This window comes from Fundulus heteroclitus, chromosome 9, assembly GCF_011125445.2.
Source record: "Fundulus heteroclitus isolate FHET01 chromosome 9, MU-UCD_Fhet_4.1, whole genome shotgun sequence".
Lineage (NCBI taxonomy): Eukaryota > Metazoa > Chordata > Actinopteri > Cyprinodontiformes > Fundulidae > Fundulus > Fundulus heteroclitus.
The window spans coordinates 1,398,762-1,422,255 of NC_046369.1; the positions used below are offsets into that span (position 1 = coordinate 1,398,762).

The window sequence follows — 23,494 nt, forward strand, 5'->3', positions numbered from 1 at the left end:
CTCCCACTCCTACTTTTTTTCCTTACGTGTCAAATTTATGTGAACGTTGACTGTTATCAACTACTTTTCGATGGAAAGTGACTTTAATTATTGCAAAAACAAATTGTTCCAGTATTACCGACTTTTTATGCAATTAAAGACATTTGGACGAAAAAAATATTGCTGTCAGTAGCTAAAAAGACAACGTGAAAATGTTTTATCTTTCCTTATGACCAAAAGCTATCTCTTGGTGTCAGTGAACTTCCTTCTAAATTATTATTGTAATGTGGGGCATGAAAACGTGAGAAAATAGTTTATTTATTTACTAGTTAATCCGCACTTAGTTTATCTTTTTTCTTCACATGATCCAATATAAAAACTCAAGCAAATATTTTACATTTTGTATGGAACCTATTTTTCATTCCTTCAAAATAAAAGTGTCTCAAAAATCGGATTTTTTTTAAGCTCAAGACAATAACTTTAGTTGTAATCTATTTGGTCTATCAGACATTATTTATTTTTAATTTCATAGTTATGAATTTGTACCTGACTATGGCTTTGTCTCTAAAATTACTGCTAATAATTTTAGCTCATCCTGAAAATTACTTTACAGCTCACAATGTTGGTAGTTAATTCAGAACTTGTTATCTCAGAATTTTGTCTTTAAACCTCAAAACTATGGCCTAAATCTAACAATTACAAAACTTAATATTTTTTTATCACATACGTATGACGTTGAAGCTTTAAATCTAAATTTTAAGTTAAACACAAAATAGCGATATTTAAACTCCTAACTTGGACCTGCAAGATAAAGATAATAACTTTCAATCCCATTCCTATGATACCTATATTTATGACTCGTAATATTAATCTTTTCTTCTTTTTTTTCTCCAAGTAGCGGGAATGGGGTTCCGTGCTTTTGGGGGTCGGTGGTTTGCGTTTGTTTTTGTCAGGACAACGCCCACCGGCCCAGCTGCGTAAATCGTCTTTTTCCGTTCAGAGGCATACATCCTGTTTTATATACAATCTTTGATCTATAGAACACGCCCCTTCGTTGTTGCGCTTCAGCCAATCCCCGCTCGGCCCCGAGAAGCACCGCCCACATATTTGGTGAATCCGTCCAATCACAGACTCGCCTCCTCTCCGCCTCCAGCCATTTTGTCGGTCGATACTAGTCTGTGGATGGGGGAATCTTGCTGGCCGCTGGCTGGAACCTGTTGCTCCGTAGTTCCGTGTTGTGCAATGGACGGGTGAGTTATCCCATCGACTTCACCACTCCTCCGACATGTAGTTTCTGGCTGTTTTACCTCCATTTTAAAGATCAGTTAAAACAAACGCGTAGACAGACGCTGTAGTTTTCCACACCGTATCGGGCTCTGCTCTCGTGAAGACGCGCTGTCGGAGAAGTTTGTGTGTGTGTTTAAAACAGGAAACGAAGCTAAGTTAGCAGAGTTAGCCGCCGCCGTGTTAGCCTCTCCACGGGCCATTATCTGCGGTAACAAGTCCCGTAGCGCGACCCGACCGTCCGAAGTCACATATTTACCGGGAGAAAATAGTTCATAGCTGCTTCCACCTTCCAGTTTAATGTCTGTTTTTTAAACGATTAGCAGGAAGAGTCTCTAACTTCCAGCTCATCTCTACGGTAACGATGGGTCTCACGCCCACCGCTGCTCTTATATCACTTTGAGGAAGTGAAAAATCCAATTAAAATGTAACTTACTCGAGTTATTTCACAGCCGAATTGGCGAACCAGCTCTAATATACAGTTTTACACGCAAAACTGTTGTTTTAAGTGTCTTTTTTGCTTTCGAAGGCGGACATGTAACTTAATAGATCGATCTTTAAGCGGAGTTCTGTCCAGGAACTCAATCTGCAAACGGAAGTGACTCCTATAGCTGAAACTACAGTCGTTTGTAACTTCTCTTTATTATTTGATTTTGTTTACGACCTGGTTAAAGGTCTGGTTTTAATTTATGGAAAATTTTATGAAAAATAAGTGGTACATGAACCTGAGATTTCCACATAGGTTCTAAACGCCGCTAAACATGTCTTATAACTTAAATCTCCAACTGTACCAGTGATTGTTTTATTTTCAAAGGTTTAAAGGCAAACAATTGAACGTGAATTTTTTATTTTATTTTATTATTTTTTTTTTACTAGAGCCGATGCAGGACCAGCCGATAAATTGGGCCGATATTTACTCCTTTGGAGAAATCAGGTGTCTGGTGGGAATGTCTTTATATCACAGTGAACCAGTAACCAAATAAATGATAAAAGCCGATTAAATCTTTTTGAAAAACCTAAAAATAAACTCGGTTGCGCCCGGGCCTCGTATTTCCTACCAGATGTCGGGAGTCTTCAGGAAGATGTGTTTGCAAGAAGAAGATCTAACGCTGCGGAATATCCATTCAATGCTACAAAATATCGCAATATCAGTGTGTAATATTCATATTGTAAGACAGTTTAGAGTAAAATAACTGTTGGCTAATCTATCCCTAGTGTTATAAACTTGCATTTTTATTGCTAATATAATATATCATGGCACCAGACAGTAATGACGTTGCCCAAAATGCTGAAGGCCACAGATAGATGGATGCACAGACAGGAAAGAGAGGAAAAAAGGGAAGTGGGGATTTGTTGCAACAGATATACCACTGCAGTATTTAGCAGTATTATTGAGGTTGCAGGGTTTTCTACAACCACAGCTCGCATGTCACCTCCGCTTGGAAAGGTTTTTGCTTTACCCGGGTTATTTTAGCACAGATATTCAGTAGATATTTCCCGGCCAAAGGTAATTGTTAAATAAAGTTAATTTGTACTTGTTTCCAGATATCGGCATCAGCCAATAGAAATCCCCAGACTGGTCCAACGCCGCCGCTGCAGGCAGCAGGTTGAACCGGCACGCTCTGAAACGCATCGGTTCCACGTTTAGCCGGTTTAAAACGAATTTATTTTCCGCTGATTGAACTCTTTGTTGCCGTTTAGTGTTAACGCCTCCTGTTGAGACGGCCGCCTCGTCACGTCAGCTACAGAAATCCCTCAGAGTGCTTCTGAACGTTTGAGCTCTGTCAGGACTCCTGCGCGCCCCGCAGGCTCTTCCTCCTGCCGCTTTACGCTCCGCCAGCCTCAGCCCGACCAGCCGGTTTCTCACATGTCTTTGGCTCCTGCAGCGACTCTTAAAAGTTTACACACCTCTGGTAAAACACTAAGAGCTTATGGTGTTTAAAAGCGAGAGCTTTAGGGGTATTATCGAAACGTCCCCCTCTTTTTTTAATGTGACATTCATCCTGTGCCGTTCAGCTGGGAAACAATCGGATCTGTTTGTAGTGTAAATGTAAAGAAAGCGTTGCATCAACCTGGCTGTGTGCACACCCTGATACTTTGTTGGAGCAGCCGGTGAATCAGACGTCAGCAGCAGCCATTAAAGAAAAAGCAGGAATTTCTCTGCTACATGTGACAGAAATCTGCTGCCTGTAGCAGAGCTGGGCGACATGGCTGAAAAATAAAATCTCAGGTTTTTTCTTCCTTACGGAATCCAATTAATCGATTTTCATACATTTTGTTTTTTTAAAGACAGGTTGCTGAAATAATAATGGAAAACCTTACTTTTACTTCATTTTCTCATCTGGGCGTTGACCTGAATTTAAAATGCAGCTTATTACGAGCTTTAAAACATGCTTATAAAACAAAATGGCGGCCCTGCCTTAGTGAATAATTAAAATATTTGCTGCTAGTTGTGTTTAAACATCTAAGAACAGGCCTCACTTTCACCTCAACGTAAAAAATGAGTAAGTGGATAAATTAAAGTGAAAAGGTTTCCTCTTTGGAGTATTTTTAACAATATATTTTCCAAAACATGGTATCCTATTACCAAAACAATTAACCCTTTCAGGACTGATCTAGTGCAACGTTTAATGGAAGTTCAGGAGAGTGATTGGCACATATAAAATTAAATCTTAGTAAGCTGTAAATTTTAATTAATCAATTAAATCGACTTGTTGGCCAGCCCTAGCCTGTGCTAAGGACTAAAGATGCTAAAAGAGAAGCCGTGTCTTCCTAAGGCGCCGTCCAGGCTTTACTAAAGTTCTACAGGAGGAGAACCAAACCTAAACTTTGAGCCACAAACCCAAAAGGCGAGTTTAGCTATAAAGCGCCACGCCCACAGTGAAACACGGTGTTGGCAGCATCATGATGCGTGGTTACTTCAGACGAAGCGGAGTCCAGGTGGATGATACGATGATCGGGTCGGCTTTGACCGAAAACCCGGAGGCCGCTGCCAGGAAGTGGGAGATGAAACTAACCATGAATAACCCAAATTATGACGAGAGACAGAGATATTTTAGGTGTCAAAGGTTTGGATTTCAGCTGAATCAGTGGCTTTTGACTGTTTTGTAATCTGTTTAAAACAGGGGTGTCCAGTGTGCCCCCCCCCCCCCCCCCCAAACTGCATTTTGTCAAACGATGTGGCTTCACCAGCACCAGTTTTTAATTAGGGAAAAATGATTACAGACAAGTTAAAATCTGATTTCAATTGAAAATATTAGGACAAAGTATCTTTTAATCAATCACAAATGGGACTACAACAATCCAATGGCTTTAATGCACAAACTCTGGTTTTATTTGGTTATTAAAATGGCTTTAAAACAGGTAGTGATTTCAAATAAATACTGACCACAGATGCTGTTCTTACTGCTGAGAATATGCAAAAAAAAAAAAGTGTAAATAAAAAACAGATCGATTCCAAGAGATTTTGAAAACTGGATGACCGCATCGTTTTTGAATCCATCTGCATTTTCTCTTTCCAACAGAAAATCTGACTAATTTAAGTAAAATATTTCCAATATATATTTTGTAGAGCAGTTTTTTTTAAAAAAAAGGTCACAGCAGAATGTTTTTGGCAATTTTAGTTTATATATATATATATATATATATAGATATATATATATATATATATATATATAGATATATATATCTATATATATATATATATATATATATATATATAGATATATATAATCTATATATATATATATATCTATCTATAAATCTATATATATCTATATATATATATATATATATATATAAATATATAATATATATATATATATATATATATAAAATTTTTGGCCCATGTGAAGGAAAGTTTGGACAACCCTGTTTAAAACAAACAATCATGAAGCAAACGCAGAATAAAGTGAAAAAAACATTTAGTATTTTTCAGTTTAAGAGGAAAAACCTCGTTTCCTGACTGGGCAGGAATAATTGGGCCAGACGGAGCCTGAGACTCCTGCTGAATGAAGAGGAGGAGGAAAACAAAGTGAAACTAGATTCTTCTGCACGTCTCAGCTTCGCCTCAGAATTCCCTTTAAAGCATTTTGGTCTCCAAGTTACCGTCTTCTAACACCTCGTTGATTAATTTTAGAGATCCGTTTATCAACCAGAGCAAGTTTAACGGGCACCAAACACACATTCACCGTCTCTGGTGCCTCTAATGGTCATTTAATAGGGTGTTTTCACTGACGTCACTGGCCAACTTCCGGTCCGCCATATTGGGTGGCACACTTCCTTATCTCTAGTTGTCTTACACGTATTATCGTATCGCGAATGGATAAGTACGCCAGCACGCTAGAGCGACCAGATAAGGACGTATATCTGAGGAAATGTTCCGTGATCGACCATATGGACCCGTATGCCCTCCACGGTGCCTTGTTTAGCCGTAATCCAGATGATTGGCCAAATGTAGAGCACGGCGACATAGTGCATTACCTGGTGTTCGGTGAAAACCCTCTGCACACTCTTGAGGAAATGAGAGCTTACAAGGATCTAGAGGCTCACAACCAGTTCACATCTGGTTATGTACATCAAGGAAATCGCCATCATACGTGGACGGGTGAGTTTTAATAAGATGGTAAAAATGTAAACAATCCGACGCAAATGTGTTGCAACCGCCCGCCGGCGGCGGGCGGTGCGCGAAGGCGCTTGGCTGCAGGGCCGATCGACGCCGCTCGCGGCTTTAATTATTTAAGCAGAACAATGACCAGTGCAAAATTAAGTTGTATTTACCGTATTGGCGCCGGTAGGAGCTGCAGATCATAAAGCCAGCAAACAGTGGGAACACAGCAACTCGTTCAAAGGTAAGCTGCGTACAGACGGGTTAGCACATGCTAACCGTTAGTGCTAACAACCACTCGCGCATGTAATGTACTTTTAACTTGCTGCTATGTGTTTCAAACGTTTAGAACACACTCTCATTGACATCGGGATACTGTGGAAAGTTATGTTCGGTCGACTTACAGCCGCGATCCAAGCGAGCCGACGACTCTTTGTTATCGCTAACAGTTGTTCTCCGTGGTTGCGCCTCCAGGCAGGAAAGCGGTGGAAAATTAATCTGTTTCTATGTTTTTCCCATGGCGATCATGTGTTGCGCTGTTACAGCCCACAATACAGCAACGGTTTACCATGGTTGAAATCAAGTTAAGGTGAAATTAATCAAATTAAAACACGGCTGAGAGAGGGAGTACAGTATGCGGTAGTCATAGGCAGTAGAGGCGGCGGAGGCAGTCAACACGACAGCCGTGGAAAGTAATAAGTCATAAACGCCCAAGCCCTATTATTAATATATTCTTCTTATATGTTTTAAATACTTAACAGTTAATTACCTGTGACAAAGTGAGCACCGCAGACTCTGGCGTATTCCAGCTTAACACCGTCCAAATCGGACCTGGATATCCGTGTCAGCCATAGGTGACGGCGTTGTTCAGACAGCTGTTTTTTTTTTTTTTCACACTGATTCACTATTACGGCTGGTAGGCGATAGAAAGAGCGTTGATCTCCACCTCCACGGGCCGTGCAACCAACCATTAAACACGTTTTCCCCATTGTTCACTTCCAATACTGCCTAAGGCGTCATACAATGCAGGTCAACGGTGCGAAACGACTGCCACCCAATATGGCGGACGCGCTGAGTAGTCTCGTGAGCGTGACGTCAGCTGAAAACACCCTATTGGCATTTTGGGATTTCCTGCTATAAACATGTCGCCACATGTAGGAGTTTGTGTTCTTTTACGTGTTTGTGAAACTGAGGAGCCACAAACTGTTCAGAGCCCATTTATTCAAAGTCTGTTTATCCCATTGACCTTCACTCGGTTGTTTTTATGCAAAATGTCGTAACGTTTTATAAGCTAATTGCTACTTTTAAAGCCTACAATGGCAGGAGTAAGAACTTAATTGCATGTAAACATTTATGTTGCTTTTTGTTTTAAAACAAAGAGAAGCACAGCGGTCAAATTAAATAACTAAGTTCAAATACTGTTTAACATTTCTCTATTTTTCTGTTGGTTGTAAAAAAAGACGCCTTTAGCGGAAACGGTGGAAATCTCCCCCGTCAGAAACCGTCAAAAATGTCAATAATTTAAAAAAATCCCCGTCCCATGAATCTAAAAAGGTGAACATCAGTTTTATCTGCATCATTTATGAGGCGGTGAGATAAGCCGTGCAACGACAAGTCAATATCCTGCAAACCGCTGATCATCACGTTTGATCGGGTTAAACAAAGTCTTATTTAGTTATGGTAACGTTTAATATCGGTTTATCATTAAGGGTTAAATACCGTCTGGTTCTGTTTATTAACGATTATTAACCAGCACGTGGTTCTGCTCATGTCTGGAAAAGTCCAGTTCTGGTAAAACTATGATGATGTTTTCAGATTTCTGCCCAGAATGAAACAATAACAGGAATATTTAACATTTGAGTTTTAAAGAAAGCCGCTTTGATTTATTAAATTTTATTTAAATAGCGCCAATTCATGATAAATGTCATCTCAAGGCTCTTTCCAAAGTCAAATTTTATCAAATCCTCCAGGTTGGTCAGAAAGTTTCCTCTCACGGTGGACAGTCGTCTGCATTGTTGATGGCTTTGCAGCAATCCCTCATACCGAGCATGCATTGATCCAGGAGTACTTTCTATGTTAGATGGTAATAGTGGATGATCTGCCTCCCCTGGATGATGTCACATCTAACAGAACGCCAGACCAGGTGTACCTTCTATGAAGAGAAAAATGACAGAGAACAAAAAGTTAAAAGCTGAAATAACAACAAACAATGCAGATTGGAGAGTAGTAGGAGAACTCAGCAGAGAGAGAGAAATAGACCCTGATGTCCTCCAGCAGCCTAAGCCTATAGCAGCATAACTATAGAGGTAGCTCAGGGTAACATGAGCCACTCTGACTAGAAGCTTTGTCACAAAGGAAAGTTTTAAGATTAGTCTTAAAAGTAGATGGGGTGTCTGCCTCAGACACAGAGAGATCCACCAGTAATACTTCCCGGCCGCCTCCGTATTGGGCTCACCAGAACCATCTTTCCCTCCCGTCGGCATCTATCTGCACCCTTAAAGGGGATTATTTTCATATCGGGTCATGACGTTTCCAGTCTGACGTTTCCTGTGTTCAGCCTGGTTGGTTCTGCAGTTCTGACCCGTGTGAGCAGACACAGTTCTGCAGGTCAGAGCAGCTCAGAAACTTGTTTTTATTCATTATTAACGGTCCCTTTTTTTAGATAAATCGCTCTGCAGGTTCTGATCAAAGCAGCCGCGGTGGTTTTGTTCCAACATGTCGGCCCGGTTAAAGGATTTTCTGCTCCAGACGGAACCCCAGGAGGTTCTGCAGTCCCGCTTTGTTTGACCCGCTCTGCTCTGCTGGGCTCCTCGGTGTCCCCCCTGCCTCTCCTCTCTCAGCGCCTCTTTCACCTTGTTCATTTCCACCCCTCTTTTTTTGGGTTTTTGCTGTTTGTTTTTGAGTCCCCCCCCCCCCCCCCCCCCCTGCTGCTCCTAACATGCTTTCTTTTCTTCACAGCAGTGTCCACCACGATATAACAGTTGGTACTAAGGTAGGCACCTCTGCTTCCTCCTCCTGTCTTCCTCTCCTGGTTTGTTGCTTCGTTTGCTGCTGTGGTCGACTCCGAGCGCCGGACAGGACGGAGACGCTGCCGTCTGGGGACAACCCGGGAAACTCTCATTAATGTGGCAGCTGCTCTGCTGATCCTGGTCCAAACGCTTAAATCACATTCCGGGGGAAAACTTGGAGGATTAATCTGGTAATTGAGCATGGCTAAAGGACCAGAGCGCTGCCTTTAAACCATTTAGCACCCTCAAAGTAGATGACCGCGCCTCCCTCCTGCTCCCTCGCTCCGATCATTAAACCCTGGGCTGTAAAAAAAAAAAAAAAACTTAATCAGGGATCTCACTTTATTTCACTAAACGTTTGTCGGATTTCCTCCTGCAAACTAGATGTAAGGTGAACGTAGCTTCGTATCGTAGAGCTGACAAAGCTTCACAAAGTAACGTATTTTTCGCTCTGAAATATAAGATGCGTCATAAAGAGGAAAAAAACATAAGTCGCGTTTATTTAGAACTTTATTTCACACAATCCAAGACTAAAAGCTGACATTTAATCTGGTAAGGCAACTTATTAAGTTATACACCTGCACCCACAATCAGCTGAATAACATGAAACATACCTGGGGAGGTGGAATCGGGTAAATTAGCACAACAATCCACCAACTCCAACCCGAAAAGTTCTCGTTAGCGTATTTCGGTATAATTACGCTTAAATTAGACCATCAGTATAACGGTGCTACATGCTAAGCTAACAGTACGACACGGATGTTTGAGAGCAACATAAATCTCACGTACATCAGTGAAGTTGTAAACCACCCAGACAAGAGCTGTAAGCTAGCGCTAGCTGCTATTAGCTTCACGGACAGCCCAATATATTATTATTATTATTATTATTATTATTATTATTATTATTATTGGGCTTTTAAGATGAGTCTTAAAAGTAGACGGGGTGTCTGCCTCTCGGACCAAAACTGGGAGTTGGTTCCACAGGAGAGGAGCGTGATAGCTAAAGGATCTGCCTCCCATTCTACTTTTAGAGACTCTAGGAACCACCAGCAGACCTGCAGTCTGACATGATCTTCCTGTTTGTGGGATTGTTCTGACTAAATCTTATAAGCCTGTTATTTCTAAACCCTGTTGAGACCTGAAGTTTTTTTTTTTTTGGATGAGAAGGGAAAGCCTTCCAGAAACTAGAGAAGAAGTCCCATTGCCCTCTACTTCGGCACCTTATGAGCGCATCTGCAGCCCATAAAGCAGAACTTTGCTCTGCAGTGCACTGATCGAACACATTTCAAAGGTATGCAGTTAATTGGGCCGTATAAAGGATACCTGAGCGTGTTGCAGCAGTTACAGCTGCTGATCTGCTGGAAACGAGTCCTCACTTGGTAACTTATTCTCAATCTTAGACAGCAATGCTAGAAACATCAGAATGAAGGGAACTAGTCATTTTAAAGGTGCTGTAGTAATAAAATACCCTTTAAGTGAGAAAATGTTCACATTTCGTAGCGTTTTCATCTGTGCCTGCAGCAGCGTTTGGTGTGAATGTGCAGAATGTCTCTGTAGCTTCGGCCAGAAGTAGCCCAGATGTGCCGTGTTTCTGTTTAAAGTGACAATGGGAAAGGATAGATTTATGAGAAAATATGTTCATGTCTCACTACAACAGGTACCCTGTAGTTTCTTTTCTCTTTTGGTGCTTAACTACGACAAATGCACACCAAGAACAACTCCACAGTAGTTGAGTGGCTGCATCGGCTAAATGTGATTTGTTTTATCTTGCATAACAAAAAACACAAATGAATACCTAAAGCATACAAAGTTTATAGCCCTAACTGTAGTTTAGTGTTATAACAGCTTGAGAAAGAAAGCTGTGTTGGAATCCGTTGGTTCTTCTTCTGGTGTTCTGGTACCGTTTGCCTGATCGCTGAATAATAATGAAGTAATCTTTGAGATTTTAATGATTACTTTTATAATGGTTTTGCTGATTTGAAGAACAATATCATGTTTGTGGGCTAATTGTTCAAAATAAAGCCAGATGGATTACAAAAATAAACCACCCAATCAGAAGCTTTCATATATTTAATTAATCGATATGTAATATTTGCGTTCACTAGTTCATCATTGTTCCCATTTGTGCATCCAGTCATGTGCGCCTAGCTGTTATGTGATTATATTAAACTATTATAAAAGCTGCAGAGTTCAGAGTTCATGCTGTTGGTTGATGTGTTTACGAAGCCAAAATGGTGGGAATTTTGTTTAAATTTTTAAAGAAAGTAAAATAGATTTTTCTCTATTTGACCTAAAGATCTCTGCTCTTTTTCTTCCTCATTTTTTTATTGCTTTCTCCAAATTATCTCAATTAAGTGAAGATAAAAGATCAGAAATGATATCAGGAATAATAAGGGCTGTGCTTTGTTTTACTTTTTAACATATCTTTTTTGAGACTTTGAGTTTCTGGCTGGTTTTGTGACGGATCACTTCCTGTTTTGGAGTCGTTGACGTTGTAACTTAACACCGTTTACCTGTGTCCACGCCTGAAGTCACATTCCTGGTCAGTAATGGCGGCCTGTGTGTCTGGAGGCAGAGCGTTGGAGGAGCGGCTGGGAGCAGGCAGTGATGGGATGAGCGGGGGAGGTGTCCTCTGATGATTGCAGCCCTCCTGGTTCCTCCTCTGGCCTTGGGCGAGTAATCTGAAGCCGCGCAGATTGTCAACACCAGGTTCTGTCGGAGAAACACTTCGGGCTCTGCAGCCGCCGCTGATAATCCACGCAAAAGAAAGAAAAGCTGCAGGTTTCAGGAAACAGATTCCCAGCAGGTCTGAATGTGAAGAATAGTCGGTTTGCCTTCAGATGGTCCTGAAAAATGTCCTAAAATCAAAGTGGGTCTGCTTACAGCTTGAATAATGGAAATATGGCCAGCTTTAGTGCTTTCTTTTGTGACACCCTGTTTTAAAACTGCCTAAACTTTTAGTTTGGAACAGCAGAGCAGCCACTGCTTGAATCAGTATCTGGCTGACTGCTATAGTTGGTAATCCTGTTCAGAAACAATTTTTGTAATATTGGTTAAAATCTTCCTTCCATCCTGAAAGTAGCCATTACATTATGTATTCAGACAAAGGAGGTTAAAAATGGGATCTCTGTGGGGAGCAGGTCTGTAAAAACCAGCATTACCATCCATGTTCACTTCCACAATAATATAATAATAATATACTCGACAAAGGAAAGACAACACCCATGGCGGACAACAATGAGAAGAGCAGTCAATAGACGGAAAGCTCCGGTTGGAAAAGAAATTAATGACTGCAAAATGCGCGCCAGCATTATAATCCATGTTTACTTCCGCAAACACTGAGGACGCTTGCTACGTGTGACGTCATCGCGTCCTCGAGTGCGCATGCGGGACACTTCGGCAAAAAAATTCGATTTCCCCAAAAAAATCTGAATTGAGCATTAAGACCTGCAGTGTGAACGTAGCCTAAGTTGTCCCACATGTCAATCATTCTGACGCGCTCACGTTACGCCAGTGTCCGTACTCTTTCCTTATGAGTCTCCGCTTGCTGGCTGCACATGCGCACTTCTTGTGTGTTTACGTATCCGGTTAGCTTAGCGGTTAGCTTAGCAGTTAGCTTCGGTGTTAGCCTTATGGTTGCGGTCGGCTCAGCTCTTCTACTTTGTCGGGACTTTTTTTTCTGACCATCACTGGACGTTTCCGGGGACAGCTTCTGCCAGGGACAGGTCCTCTTAAACGGGGACGTCCTAGTCCAAGATAGCTTCCTGCGTTTGATCAGTAGTGGGATTTTTACTGTAATAAACTGTGTCTCCGTTTGTCTTTACTGCTTTACTTCTTTTAATGCAACATTTGTTATACAAAACGATATATAGTAATATAAATTAGGACTGAAGGATAATTCAATAACAGTATATATGGAACGATAGTCGTATATCGATGATGGAACACAACGGGTCAATAAAAAGTTCAACAGACTAACAGTTTTCCTTCCTTTTGCATTCTAGCCATGTAGGTTAATATAACAGTCATTACATCCTCCCAACCAATCACAACGCAGACCCAGGAACCAAGCTCCGCCCCCTTGAAAGAGTTCAGAGAGCACACTTTCTTTTGTTTTTTTAAAAATGGTAAAATTATCGATGTCAATCAATATGATTTCTATTTTATTGATCTGCTTTTTTTCTATATCGTCCAGCCCTGATATAAATGGTAATTATGATTATTATGTCTCATAATAATCTATAATAATTATTTTATATCGGGTTTTAAAGCGTTTTATGTTTGAACTTTGTTTGAGCTCCACCCCACAGAAACCTTTCCCCGTTTTTTCTGATCGTCTGTTTGGTTGAAACTCAAACCTCTTAAAGCAGAAACCCCTTCCTTTACCTGGCAGCTGGTTATTTATTTATTTGTTTTTAGCATTTTACCTGATGAGAGCTGTTTGTTGCTTAACCACGTCAGTAAGTTCTTATAGTTTTGATTGGGTGGGTCAGTTGGGTCCAGGGACTGAGCCTCGTTAATTACTCTTGTATTTTTTTATGTCGTTTTGTTGCCGTTTCCCCAAATCTTTGCTCAGTTATCTAAGTATGGCAACAAAGGAGCCAGTTTGATTTAGAAACCAGCAGTTTTATCAGCAAACGCATCTAAACATTGGTTTATACGATGAGGCGGCTTCATCTTGGTCCACCTCTGAAGTCAACATGGCGTCCTTTGATGGCGTTTAGCCGTTTTAAATCAGCTTTTATCGTTGGCTCCATCAGTTCAGGCGTATTTAGGCTGAAACCATCGCGCGGCGGAGAGAAGCTGCAGCGTCATCGGCGGTGATGACATCACAGCGAGCGGCGCTGGTGTCATCAGAGCCGGCTGGCTAGGTGGAAGTCCGCGCGGCGCCCAGCGGCTCCTTTGTGTCGGAGCGCAGCCTGAGGGCGGGGTCCGGCCGGCGCTCAGCAGCTGTCAGACGGAGATGGGAAGGCTCAGCGGAGAGCAGCGCTCAGGTTTCTGCTGCTTTTATTATTCATGAGAGAGTCGGTAACCAGATCTGAGCAGGTAAAAAAGAAAAAAAACGTTAACTGTTCGGGTTCATCAGAGACGAAACGACGACGGCAGGAGAATGTCGTTTCCTTCCCAGCAGCAAACATCCCTTTATCTTTGATTAATCATGTTTCTTCAGACTTTCTGAATGTTTTTAAAATTATTCCCCTCTGGCTTTTGGCTGCGTTTCTATCCAGATTCCACCGCATGATGCTTGATGGTCCATCCAGCAGATATCTGGAGCCTGTCGCTGTTTGTTTTTCTGTAGATTCAGTCACAAAACGGGAAGGAATGGTGTCTTTCTGACACGCTGCTGCTGATAAAGAGGCTAAAGATCCAGTTTAAACTTGGTTCTGTTACATTCCCTTCAGTTTAGCAGCTTTTTTTTTAAGAGAAAATTCCCGTGAAAACGCTCACAGTGGCTTAAAACTTGGTTTAAAGCCTCAAAAGTGAAAAAGAACAACAAAAATAGACAGAAATGCCTTTGATAATGTAAATGTTTCCTGCTCAGAAGGACAATAATATTCCCTGTACCGTATATTAAGCAGCGTTCTTTAAATTATTACAGAAAATTAAACCACCTTTTATGCGACAGCTCCTAGTTTTATAATTTCCTATCAGTCGGGACGCTTGGAGGCGCTCGTTTTCGTGCCGTTTCACCATTTAGCGGTTAAAAACGTAGCCTTCAGGTCATTTAATGTCCAGGGTGACAAACTGTTTGTAATTTTCTTTCACTTGCTGATATGTTTCTCTAAATGTGGTTTCCTGACTCCAGTAATTGTTTTCTACCAGCTGCTGCTTGCTTGGGTTTGATCAGAGGTCACAATCTGACATATTTTATAAGAGGCGACGGCGGTCAGAGCCACAGTCAAAGGAAACGGTGTAAATTGAGCCATTTTTATCTCCATATTTCATCAAAAAACATTTTATAAATGAGAGAAATAAACTGGTGTGCAGTAGTGGAACGCATGGAGTTCGTTTCAAGGTAAAATGAGGTCATAAACGGCTGATTTGATCCAAAGCCGATGGCTGGCGGTACCTGGAGAGATCTGTTGCAGCTATAAAAAACATTCACATATCGTGGGCGAAATATTTTTTGACATCTGTTCAATAAATGCAAACAGTGTAGATTTGCAGTTTAACGTTTACCGTTTAATCAATTATTGGGGAAACTGCAGGGAACCTTCAGCTTAACTCCATAGATCCGGTCTGAGTCCTGCGGAGGGTTCGGTCCGTTTAGGCCAGGCGTGTCCAAAGTGCGGCCCGGGGGCCATTTGCGGCCCCTGTGCTGATTTTGTGTGGCCCTCAAACTCCATTTTAAGAAAGATTTGGTCCACCAGCACAGGTGGCTGATGCAAATGACAACTTTTTATTCTTAATTAGGGCAAAATTATTATAGACAGGTGAAAATCTTGCAATTTTAAAATGTTAGGTAAAACAGAGAGTGATTATTTTTAATAACCACACTTTTTACATCCTATTTAAATTCTCAATAAACAGGACCACATCTGTCCAAGGACATTTTCTCAAATTCAGACTTTAGTTTAATTTAGATTTGAATTCATTTATTAAAATTGGCTAAATAGAACAAGTGTTTTCAAAGAAATGCTGACCCAAATCCCATTCTTAAGTTGCTAAATAAAAAAGAATAAATTTTTCCCCTTTGTTTTTTATCAAGCCCAAAATAATGTTCTAACTGGATGACCATCTTTTGATAAGACAAATGAGCAAAAACCCTTTTAACTTTGGATCTACAATGATTTACACGTCCCTTTCTGGCTGAATTTCTGACTAATTTGTTAAATAAAATGATCATGTTTTGTAGAGCAGGTAAAAAAAAATCACATAATTTTTCGGTTGTTTATTCATTATTTATTTATTCATTTTGTGGCCCTCGAGGACCTCTGACTTGATGATTTCGGCCCATGTGCCAAAAAGTTTGGACACCCCTGGTTTAGGCGCTGCCCGCTTATCAGCATCTGTTGTTCATTAAGCTCCTCGGTTCAGGAATTTAAGCCTCCTGCTCGCTGAGGGGGGGGGGGGGGGGGGGGTTCAGAGGAGGGTCTGCAGGTAGCAGGTGATGTTCGTACCGTCCCGGTTTCTACCCACTGGATTTTAAATGGAAGGATCTTTTTAGATCTGTCTGAGTCTCATTAGTGCCATCTACTGGTGAAACTGCATCACTGTCGCAGTCTAACAGTTGTTTTTTTTCTTTTTCTGTCTTTTAATTCAGTTATTTATTAATTAACGAGGGGAAAAAAATCTGTTTTTTTGCTCATTAAAAAAACAGCTTTTGTATTTTGGCTCCTGGTGGTGGATAATTTTTAAACAAGGATCTTCTCCTTCAAAGGCAGAACACAAAGCACGGCAAAAGTAGTGATGGAAAATATTTCTTAATTCAATTTTATTTATATAGCACCAATTAATGACACGTATCATCTCAAGGCACTTTAAAAAATTAAATTCAATCAGATTATACAGATTTTTGGGTTATTAGAACAACCAGTTTATGTTGAGCACTTTATATAAATTAAATCATGGGTTTCTAACTAGCAACCAGCGTGTACATTGTAGGCAAGCAGCCCTTTTTTTTTTTAGCACACCTGTGTTTATCCTGCTCATTTAATTCAAAATGTTTATTTTTCCTGTTTGCTTTCTTTTAATCATACATTATTAAAACTATACTTTTTTTTATTATTATTTTTTGGCCGATCAAAGTTTGCTGATTAATTTTCTGTTTTCCAGAGAGGATCTGACGAGCTTTTGTCCAGCGTCTCCAACGGCCCGTATATCATGAGCACCACAGGTCAGGAAGGGGCCGTCTTCATCTTTTTGTTTTAATCATAACTGGCCTAAAAAGTTTTCTTTAGATGGTTTTTATTTATCACAAATAACCTTTGGTAAACAGCCTAGGTGCTAATTGTAGATCCCCGTGTGCTGAATACCAGGACCGACTAGATCACGTCTTCCTTTGATGTCTCGTCTTTCTAGCCAATGGCAACGACAGCAAGAAGTTCAAAGGTGACGTCAGAGGCCCCAGCCTGCCGTCCCGGGTCATCCACATCCGCAAGCTGCCCGGCGACATCACCGAGGCCGAGGTGATCAGCCTGGGCCTGCCGTTCGGCGACGTCACCAACCTGCTGCTGCTGAAAGCCAAGAACCAGGTACGCCTTTGACCTTCAGCTACGCGTTTTCACTTTTCTCTGCGTTAGGACGCCGCCGCCGGCGCTACGTGGTCACATTCCTGAGACGTCGCAGTTCATCCGCGGATGGATCTGCTTCAGCCTTTCAGGCAGTTTCTCACTGTTTGTTACTATAAATAGGAGCCAGGTGGCAGATTTCTGCTCTGAAAACGTAGGAACCAACACCTGATCAAAGTGGAGAAAAACTCTGCATTTACATTTAGGCTACGTTCACACTGCAGGCCTTCATGCTCAATTCCGATTTTTTTTGTGAAATCTGATTTTATTTTGCGTGTCCGTTCACATTTCCAAATATATGCGACTTGTATGTGATCTCCTGTGTGAACTGAATTCATGCAACTTAAGTGTCCCGCATGCGCATTTGAGGACTTAGACAACTTTATTTGTCATTTTGCATGCACAGAGTGCGTACAAAACTAAATTTCGTTTGCATACAGCTTTAAAAATGACAGTAAATTACAGGATGGAAGGAGGACGCGATGACGTCACACATAGGAGGCGTGCTCAGTGTTTGCGGAAGTAAACATAGTTCGTAATGCTGCAGCGTATCTTGCGTTCCTTAAGTTCTTCTCCAGCCGGAGCCAGCACATTACCGACGCAATCTTTTAAAGAAGATCGAAAAGAAAGAGACAAATTTTTGGCAACGGCGTTTTGTGGGGCAGTAACGTCCGTACAGAGAAACGTGTGGGTGCGGAGTCGAAGCCAGGAATGGTGGGATAGTGATGTGAGCGGCTTTACTGATACGGACTTCATTCACAATTTTCAAATGACAAAGGCAACCTTTATGTGCGTCTGCGAACGGCTCTCTTTAGTGCTCTAACGTAAAAACACACATCTTCGGCGGGCTAAACGCGTCGCCATGGGGCTGTATTGGCTTGCAACAGGTGTTTGTTACCGTATCAATGATGAGTATCAGTGACGTCGGATAAATGCGACCCGGCCGTACAGACACAGGTTACAATAGAAAAAATCAGATACGTATCGGATTCAGGACCACATATCCAAGCGGCCTGGGTCGCATTTGATAAAATCCGATCTGTGCTGTTCAGACTGTCATTAAAAGATCAGATCCAGGTCGCATATGGGCAAAAAAATCAGAATTGGGTCACTTCAGGCTGCAGTGTGAACGTAGCCTTAGTGTCGGCTGTATTAAACTTTCAGATCAATTTTAAAATCAGGCATGTTTAATATCTCTGGCACCAGTGCTGCTAAGAGGGTAAAATTGTTTTATTTAACAGATTTATAGTCGCGTCTGAAGCTAAACTGGTTTGATCAGCAAGTGAAAATGAGCCGATACAATAAAGCTAGAATTCAGTATAATAAAATTATGCTTAACTGAACAAAATAAAAAATAATAACACAATTTCCAAATTGCAGAGGTCTGCAAGTTTTGGTTGGGTAACAATTAACTGATCAGACTTTTAGGCAACGGTAAAATGTTTAAAGTGGTTTTCCTCCACATGGAAGGGAAGAGAGTTGCAGCAGTGAGATAAATTCATTGTATTATTTGTTTTAGAGTTTATATAATCATACTTTTTACCAAAAACTTTCAGGAATCTCAGCACAGCATTAAGTAGCCGTCAGTTTGAAACAATCCTTGTTTATAAAACATCTTTATCTACAGGCCATTTTTTGTTGCTTGTGGTTTTTAATGCAGAGAAAAATCCCAATTAAATCACAATTATGGTTGAAATAAACCACAATTCTGAATTTTGGCAAAATCGTACAGCACTAATCGTACAGCACTCTTCTAAAGTGTTAAGGCTCAGATAGTTTATCTCTCTGCATCCAGGATGATTTCCAGACGCTTTTATTTCTATAGTAAACAGCGAGTAAAGGGCAGATGTGGCAGCGTCATGATGTAAAATATAAATTTATAAATGTCTGTGGATATTTAGAAATTCTGGTTCCCTGCATAAAAATGATTCAAGACAAATCTGTCCCCTCACCTGTCTCTATCCCCTCACCTGTCTCTATCCCCTCACCTGTCTCTATCCCCTCACCTGTCTCTATCCCCTCACCTGTCTCTGTCTCCTCACCTGTCGCTGTCTCCTCACCTGTCCCTCTCTCCTCACCTGTCTCTGTCTCCTCACCTGTCTCTGTCTCCTCACCTGTCTCTGTCTCCTCACCTGTCGCTGTCTCCTCACCTGTCCCTCTCTCCTCACCTGTCTCTGTCTCCTCACCTGTCTCTGTCTCCTCACCTGTCTCTGTCCCCTCACCTGTCCCTGTCCCCTCACCTGTCTCTGGCTCCTCACCTGTCCCTGTCCCCTCACCTGTCTCTGTCTCCTCACCTGTCTCTCTCCCCTCACCTGTCTCTCTCCCCTCACCTGTCTCTCTCCCCTCACCTGTCTCTCTCTCCTCACCTGTCCCTGTCTCCTCACCTGTCTCTGTCCCCTCACCTGTCTCTGTCCCCTCACCTGTCTCTGTCCCCTCACCTGTCTCTGTCCCCTCACCTGTCCCTGTCTCTGTCCCCTCACCTGTCTCTGTCCCCTCACCTGTCTCTGTCCCCTCACCTGTCTCTCTCCCCTCACCTGTCCCTGTCTCTGTCCCCTCACCTGTCTCTGTCTCCTCACCTGTCTCTCTCCCCTCACCTGTCTCTCTCCCCTCACCTGTCTCTCTCCCCTCACCTGTCTCTCTCTCCTCACCTGTCCCTGTCTCCTCACCTGTCTCTGTCCCCTCACCTGTCTCTGTCCCCTCACCTGTCTCTCTCCCCTCACCTGTCTCTCTCCCCTCACCTGTCTCTCTCTCCTCACCTGTCCCTGTCTCCTCACCTGTCTCTGTCCCCTCACCTGTCTCTGTCCCCTCACCTGTCTCTGTCTCCTCACCTGTCTCTATCCCCTCACCTGTCTCTCTCTCCTCACCTGTCTCTGTCCCCTCACCTGTCGCTGTCTCCTCACCTGTCTCCGTCTCCTCACCTTTCTCTGTCCCCTCACCTGTCGCTGTCTCCTCACCTGTCGCTGTCCCCTCACCTGTCTCTCTCCTCACCTGTCTCTCTCTCCTCACCTGTCTCTCTCTCCTCACCTGTCTCTGTCTCCTCACCTGTCTCTCTCTCCTCTCAGGCCTTCCTGGAGATGAACTCGGAGGAAGCAGCTCAGAACATGGTGGGTTATTACTCCTCAGTGATGCCCGTCATCAGACACCAACCGGTCTACGTTCAGTTCTCCAACCACAAGGAGTTAAAAACCGACAATTCTCCCAACCAGGAGGTAACCCCCCCCCCCCCCCCCCCCAGCAGTCTGTTGTTTCCTGTCAGCACCTGTTAACCTGTCCTCCCTGTTCCTGTCAGAGGGCCCAGGCTGCTCTGAGGGCCCTCAGCTCCTCCCATGTGGACGCGCCCATGGCGGCGCCCAGCAGCGTGCTGAGGGTGGTGGTGGAGAACCTGCTCTACCCGGTCACTCTGGACGCGCTCTGTCAGGTAACGCCGTCACATAGAAACGACCACACACTCACACCTACAGGTAACTCAGAGTTAACCCAGCAGCCGTGGTCACTTCAGCCGACGCTACGGCAGATAAACGTCGTCAGAAGCACCGGGGGAACCGGGGCTCTACAGCCCTGTTCTAAAGTCCTGCTGTCCTGCATGTTCTAGACGCGTCTCTGCTCCTCCACACCTGAATCAGACATCATGGCCTCACAGGGTTCTCCTCAGAGATAATTAGATTTTCAAATCTAGGGGTTTTATTTCCTGTTTTCTCCCATCATTTTTCCTCAAATGTATCGAAATTTCCACGGTCGCCATTACTTTCCGGTGAAACCTCAGAGCACTGTCGTCTAGCGATAATTTAGAGCGAGACTTGCTTCTCATTGGTCGGTAATTAAGCGCCGTTATTGGTGGAAATCTGACCGCACGCAAACCTTTAAAGGAGCCATTTTTGCAGGTGACTTTTATAAACAACTTTTTCCTGATTTCCTGTTCGAGACGAGACGAATCCTGACAAAACGCATAAGCACTACACAAAGCCTGATGGTTCAATTCAATAAAATTTTTTATTTCTATAGCTCCAATTAACATCACATCATCTCAAGGCTCTTTCCAAAGTCAGACTCCATCAGATCCTCCAGGTTGGTGAGAAAGTTTCCTCTCTAAGGAAACCCAGCAGGTTGCATCAAGTCTCTCCAAGCAGCATTCACTCCTCCTGAAAGAGCGTAGAGCCACAGTGGACAGTCGTCTGCATTGTTGATGGCTTTGCAGCAATCCCTCATACTGAGCATGCATGAAGCGACAGTGGAGAGGAAAACTCCCCTTTTAACAGGGAGGAGAACCTCCAGCAGAACCAGAACCAGGCTCAGTGTGATCATGGGGTGATCTCTGCATTTTTTTGCTGCTTCCTGGGCCGTGACCGCCGCTCGTGTAGCTGAGGCCAGAAAAACATCTCAATGTGAGTCGGCGCCGCAGCGCACGGCCCATGTGGGGGGGTTTAACTACAATTTCTCATTGTAGTTCTGATTACTTTGAAGCAGCAGACACTCTGTGGTGTTAGACAGTTCTGTCCTAAACCACTTTCTACATCATGTGATCTAAGTAAGAATAAACTGAGCAGTGGTTTGATAGGTTAGTCCAGGGTTCTGCAACCTGCGGCTCTTTGGACTTTCCACAGTGGCTCTTAATTACTTTGGCTACAAATTATACTTTTATTATGGTATTTAAATGTAGTAATGATAATAAATGCAGGTTTTAGCAGTTTTTTTATTGGAATAATTGCTTTTTGTTTTCACAACAGAATGATGCTAAAAGTGTCAGTAATATTACATTTTAAATCAATATTTTTTCATTATGTTGGAAACAGATTTTTTTTTTTACATCATTATCCATAAATATTAACATCTATTCCATCCTTTTTTTTTTTTTTTTTTTTTTAACCTCAAAATAGACATAAAGGGCGTTTCTTTAACGATTTCCTACAGTAGATCTTTATCACAAATTATAAAGCAACATTTGCAGCTCTGAACGTGTTTAATTCAAGTGGACTGTAGGAAAAATGAGTCTTTAGACCGTAAAGGTTGCAGGACCCTGGGTTAAATGAAGGTAAACATTGTGTTTTCGCTTGCAAACGTTATCTTTCTACTAGTATTTGTACATATTGTTAGCAATAAACATTTAATTTGACCTTAAGAAGAGCTCGGTGTCAGATATTTTCTTATGCATCTTAAGTTGTATATTTAGAGTGGACTGAAAGCTGAAGATGCTGCAAATGGCCTCCATTTGTACTTGAAGCAGTGAAAATGTTTGAGCTTCCCCCACTAGCCAAAATTTGACTATAAGCTAAATTTCTGGGGAGAACTCTGCCATTAAAGCAGCAGAGGCCTGTTAATCATCCGTTTACTCAGGATGTGTGGAGGCAGGGAAGCAGCTAAAGCATGCAGGTCAGTGGGTCCGGGGCCCCGGGGCTGGAGGCCCCTGGTCGGCGCCATGTTGGAACGATTCAAGCAAAGAATGCAGGTCGAGACTTTTGCACGCATCAGAAATCACATCTGTGCTCCTGTTTGGTCGTCAGATCTTCTCAAAGTTCGGCACCGTGCTGAGGATCATCATTTTCACCAAGAACAACCAGTTCCAGGCGCTGCTGCAGTATTCAGACGGGACGTCGGCCCAGGCGGCCAAGCTGGTGAGCGGCGCCGGGTAAACCCGTACGTCTCTCCTGCTCCCGGCGGACGGCCTGACGGTGAACGCTGCTCTCTTTCAGTCTCTGGAGGGACAGAACATCTACAACGGCTGCTGCACCCTGAGGATCAGCTTCTCCAAACTCACCAGCCTCAACATCAAATACAACAACGAGAAGAGCCGAGACTTCACCAGGCCTGACCTGCCGTCCGGAGACAGCCAGCCCGCCATGGAGCACCCGGCCATGGCCGCGGCCTTCAGTAAGGACCCCCCCCCCCCCCCCCCCCCCCCCCCACCCCATAACGCTCACACACAGCATCAGTCTGTAAGATTTACCGCATTCAGACCCGTGTGATGCACTGGCGAGCGTCAGAAAGCTATGGTGCATTCAGGAGCATGGGACATTAGAGTTTTCAGAATAAAAAGCTAACAGATGTGCATAATCAAAAAATAACAGAAATACAATTATAGAGCATTCAGTATTGTAAGAAAGCCTACACTGTTTCTGGATAGACACATTACTGCTTAAATTAAGTTCTGTTCCGTTTTTTGCCTCCTTCCTTGTAAATTTGAAACGTCCCATGCTCCTGAATAGGGCTGAACGATTTTGGCAAATAATCTAATTGCGATTTTATTTTTTATTTTTTTCTTAATATTGCGATTTAATGCGATTTTTTTTTATTTTTATTTTTTTTCAGTTTAATTTATGTCTTTTTAAACATATACAAACAACAAATCATCTTGTTTCCTCGCTGTGCAGATTAGTTGCTAAAACCCTCAC

General features: G+C 42.5%; 1 protein-coding gene across 6 annotated transcripts in view; it reads left to right on the forward strand.

Moving 5' to 3' along the window:
- Positions 1-1,127: 1,127 nt before the first annotated feature.
- The window catches only part of ptbp1b (polypyrimidine tract binding protein 1b), a 34,138-nt gene continuing 11,771 nt past the window's right edge, over positions 1,128-23,494 (forward strand). The window contains exons 1-8 of one of the 6 annotated variants that reach the window (XM_021308680.2): positions 1,128-1,229; positions 8,828-8,861; positions 16,654-16,723; positions 16,900-17,072; positions 20,171-20,317; positions 20,398-20,526; positions 22,607-22,717; positions 22,796-22,973. In XM_021308680.2, the coding sequence (XP_021164355.2) occupies positions 1,162-1,229; positions 8,828-8,861; positions 16,654-16,723; positions 16,900-17,072; positions 20,171-20,317; positions 20,398-20,526; positions 22,607-22,717; positions 22,796-22,973 (910 nt within the window). In that variant the 5' untranslated portion in view covers positions 1,128-1,161. The remainder of the gene's footprint in view (positions 1,230-8,827; positions 8,862-16,653; positions 16,724-16,899; positions 17,073-20,170; positions 20,318-20,397; positions 20,527-22,606; positions 22,718-22,795; positions 22,974-23,494) is intronic. The other 5 variants (XM_012882671.3, XM_036140792.1, XM_036140793.1 and 2 more) reach the window with 5 other exon arrangements.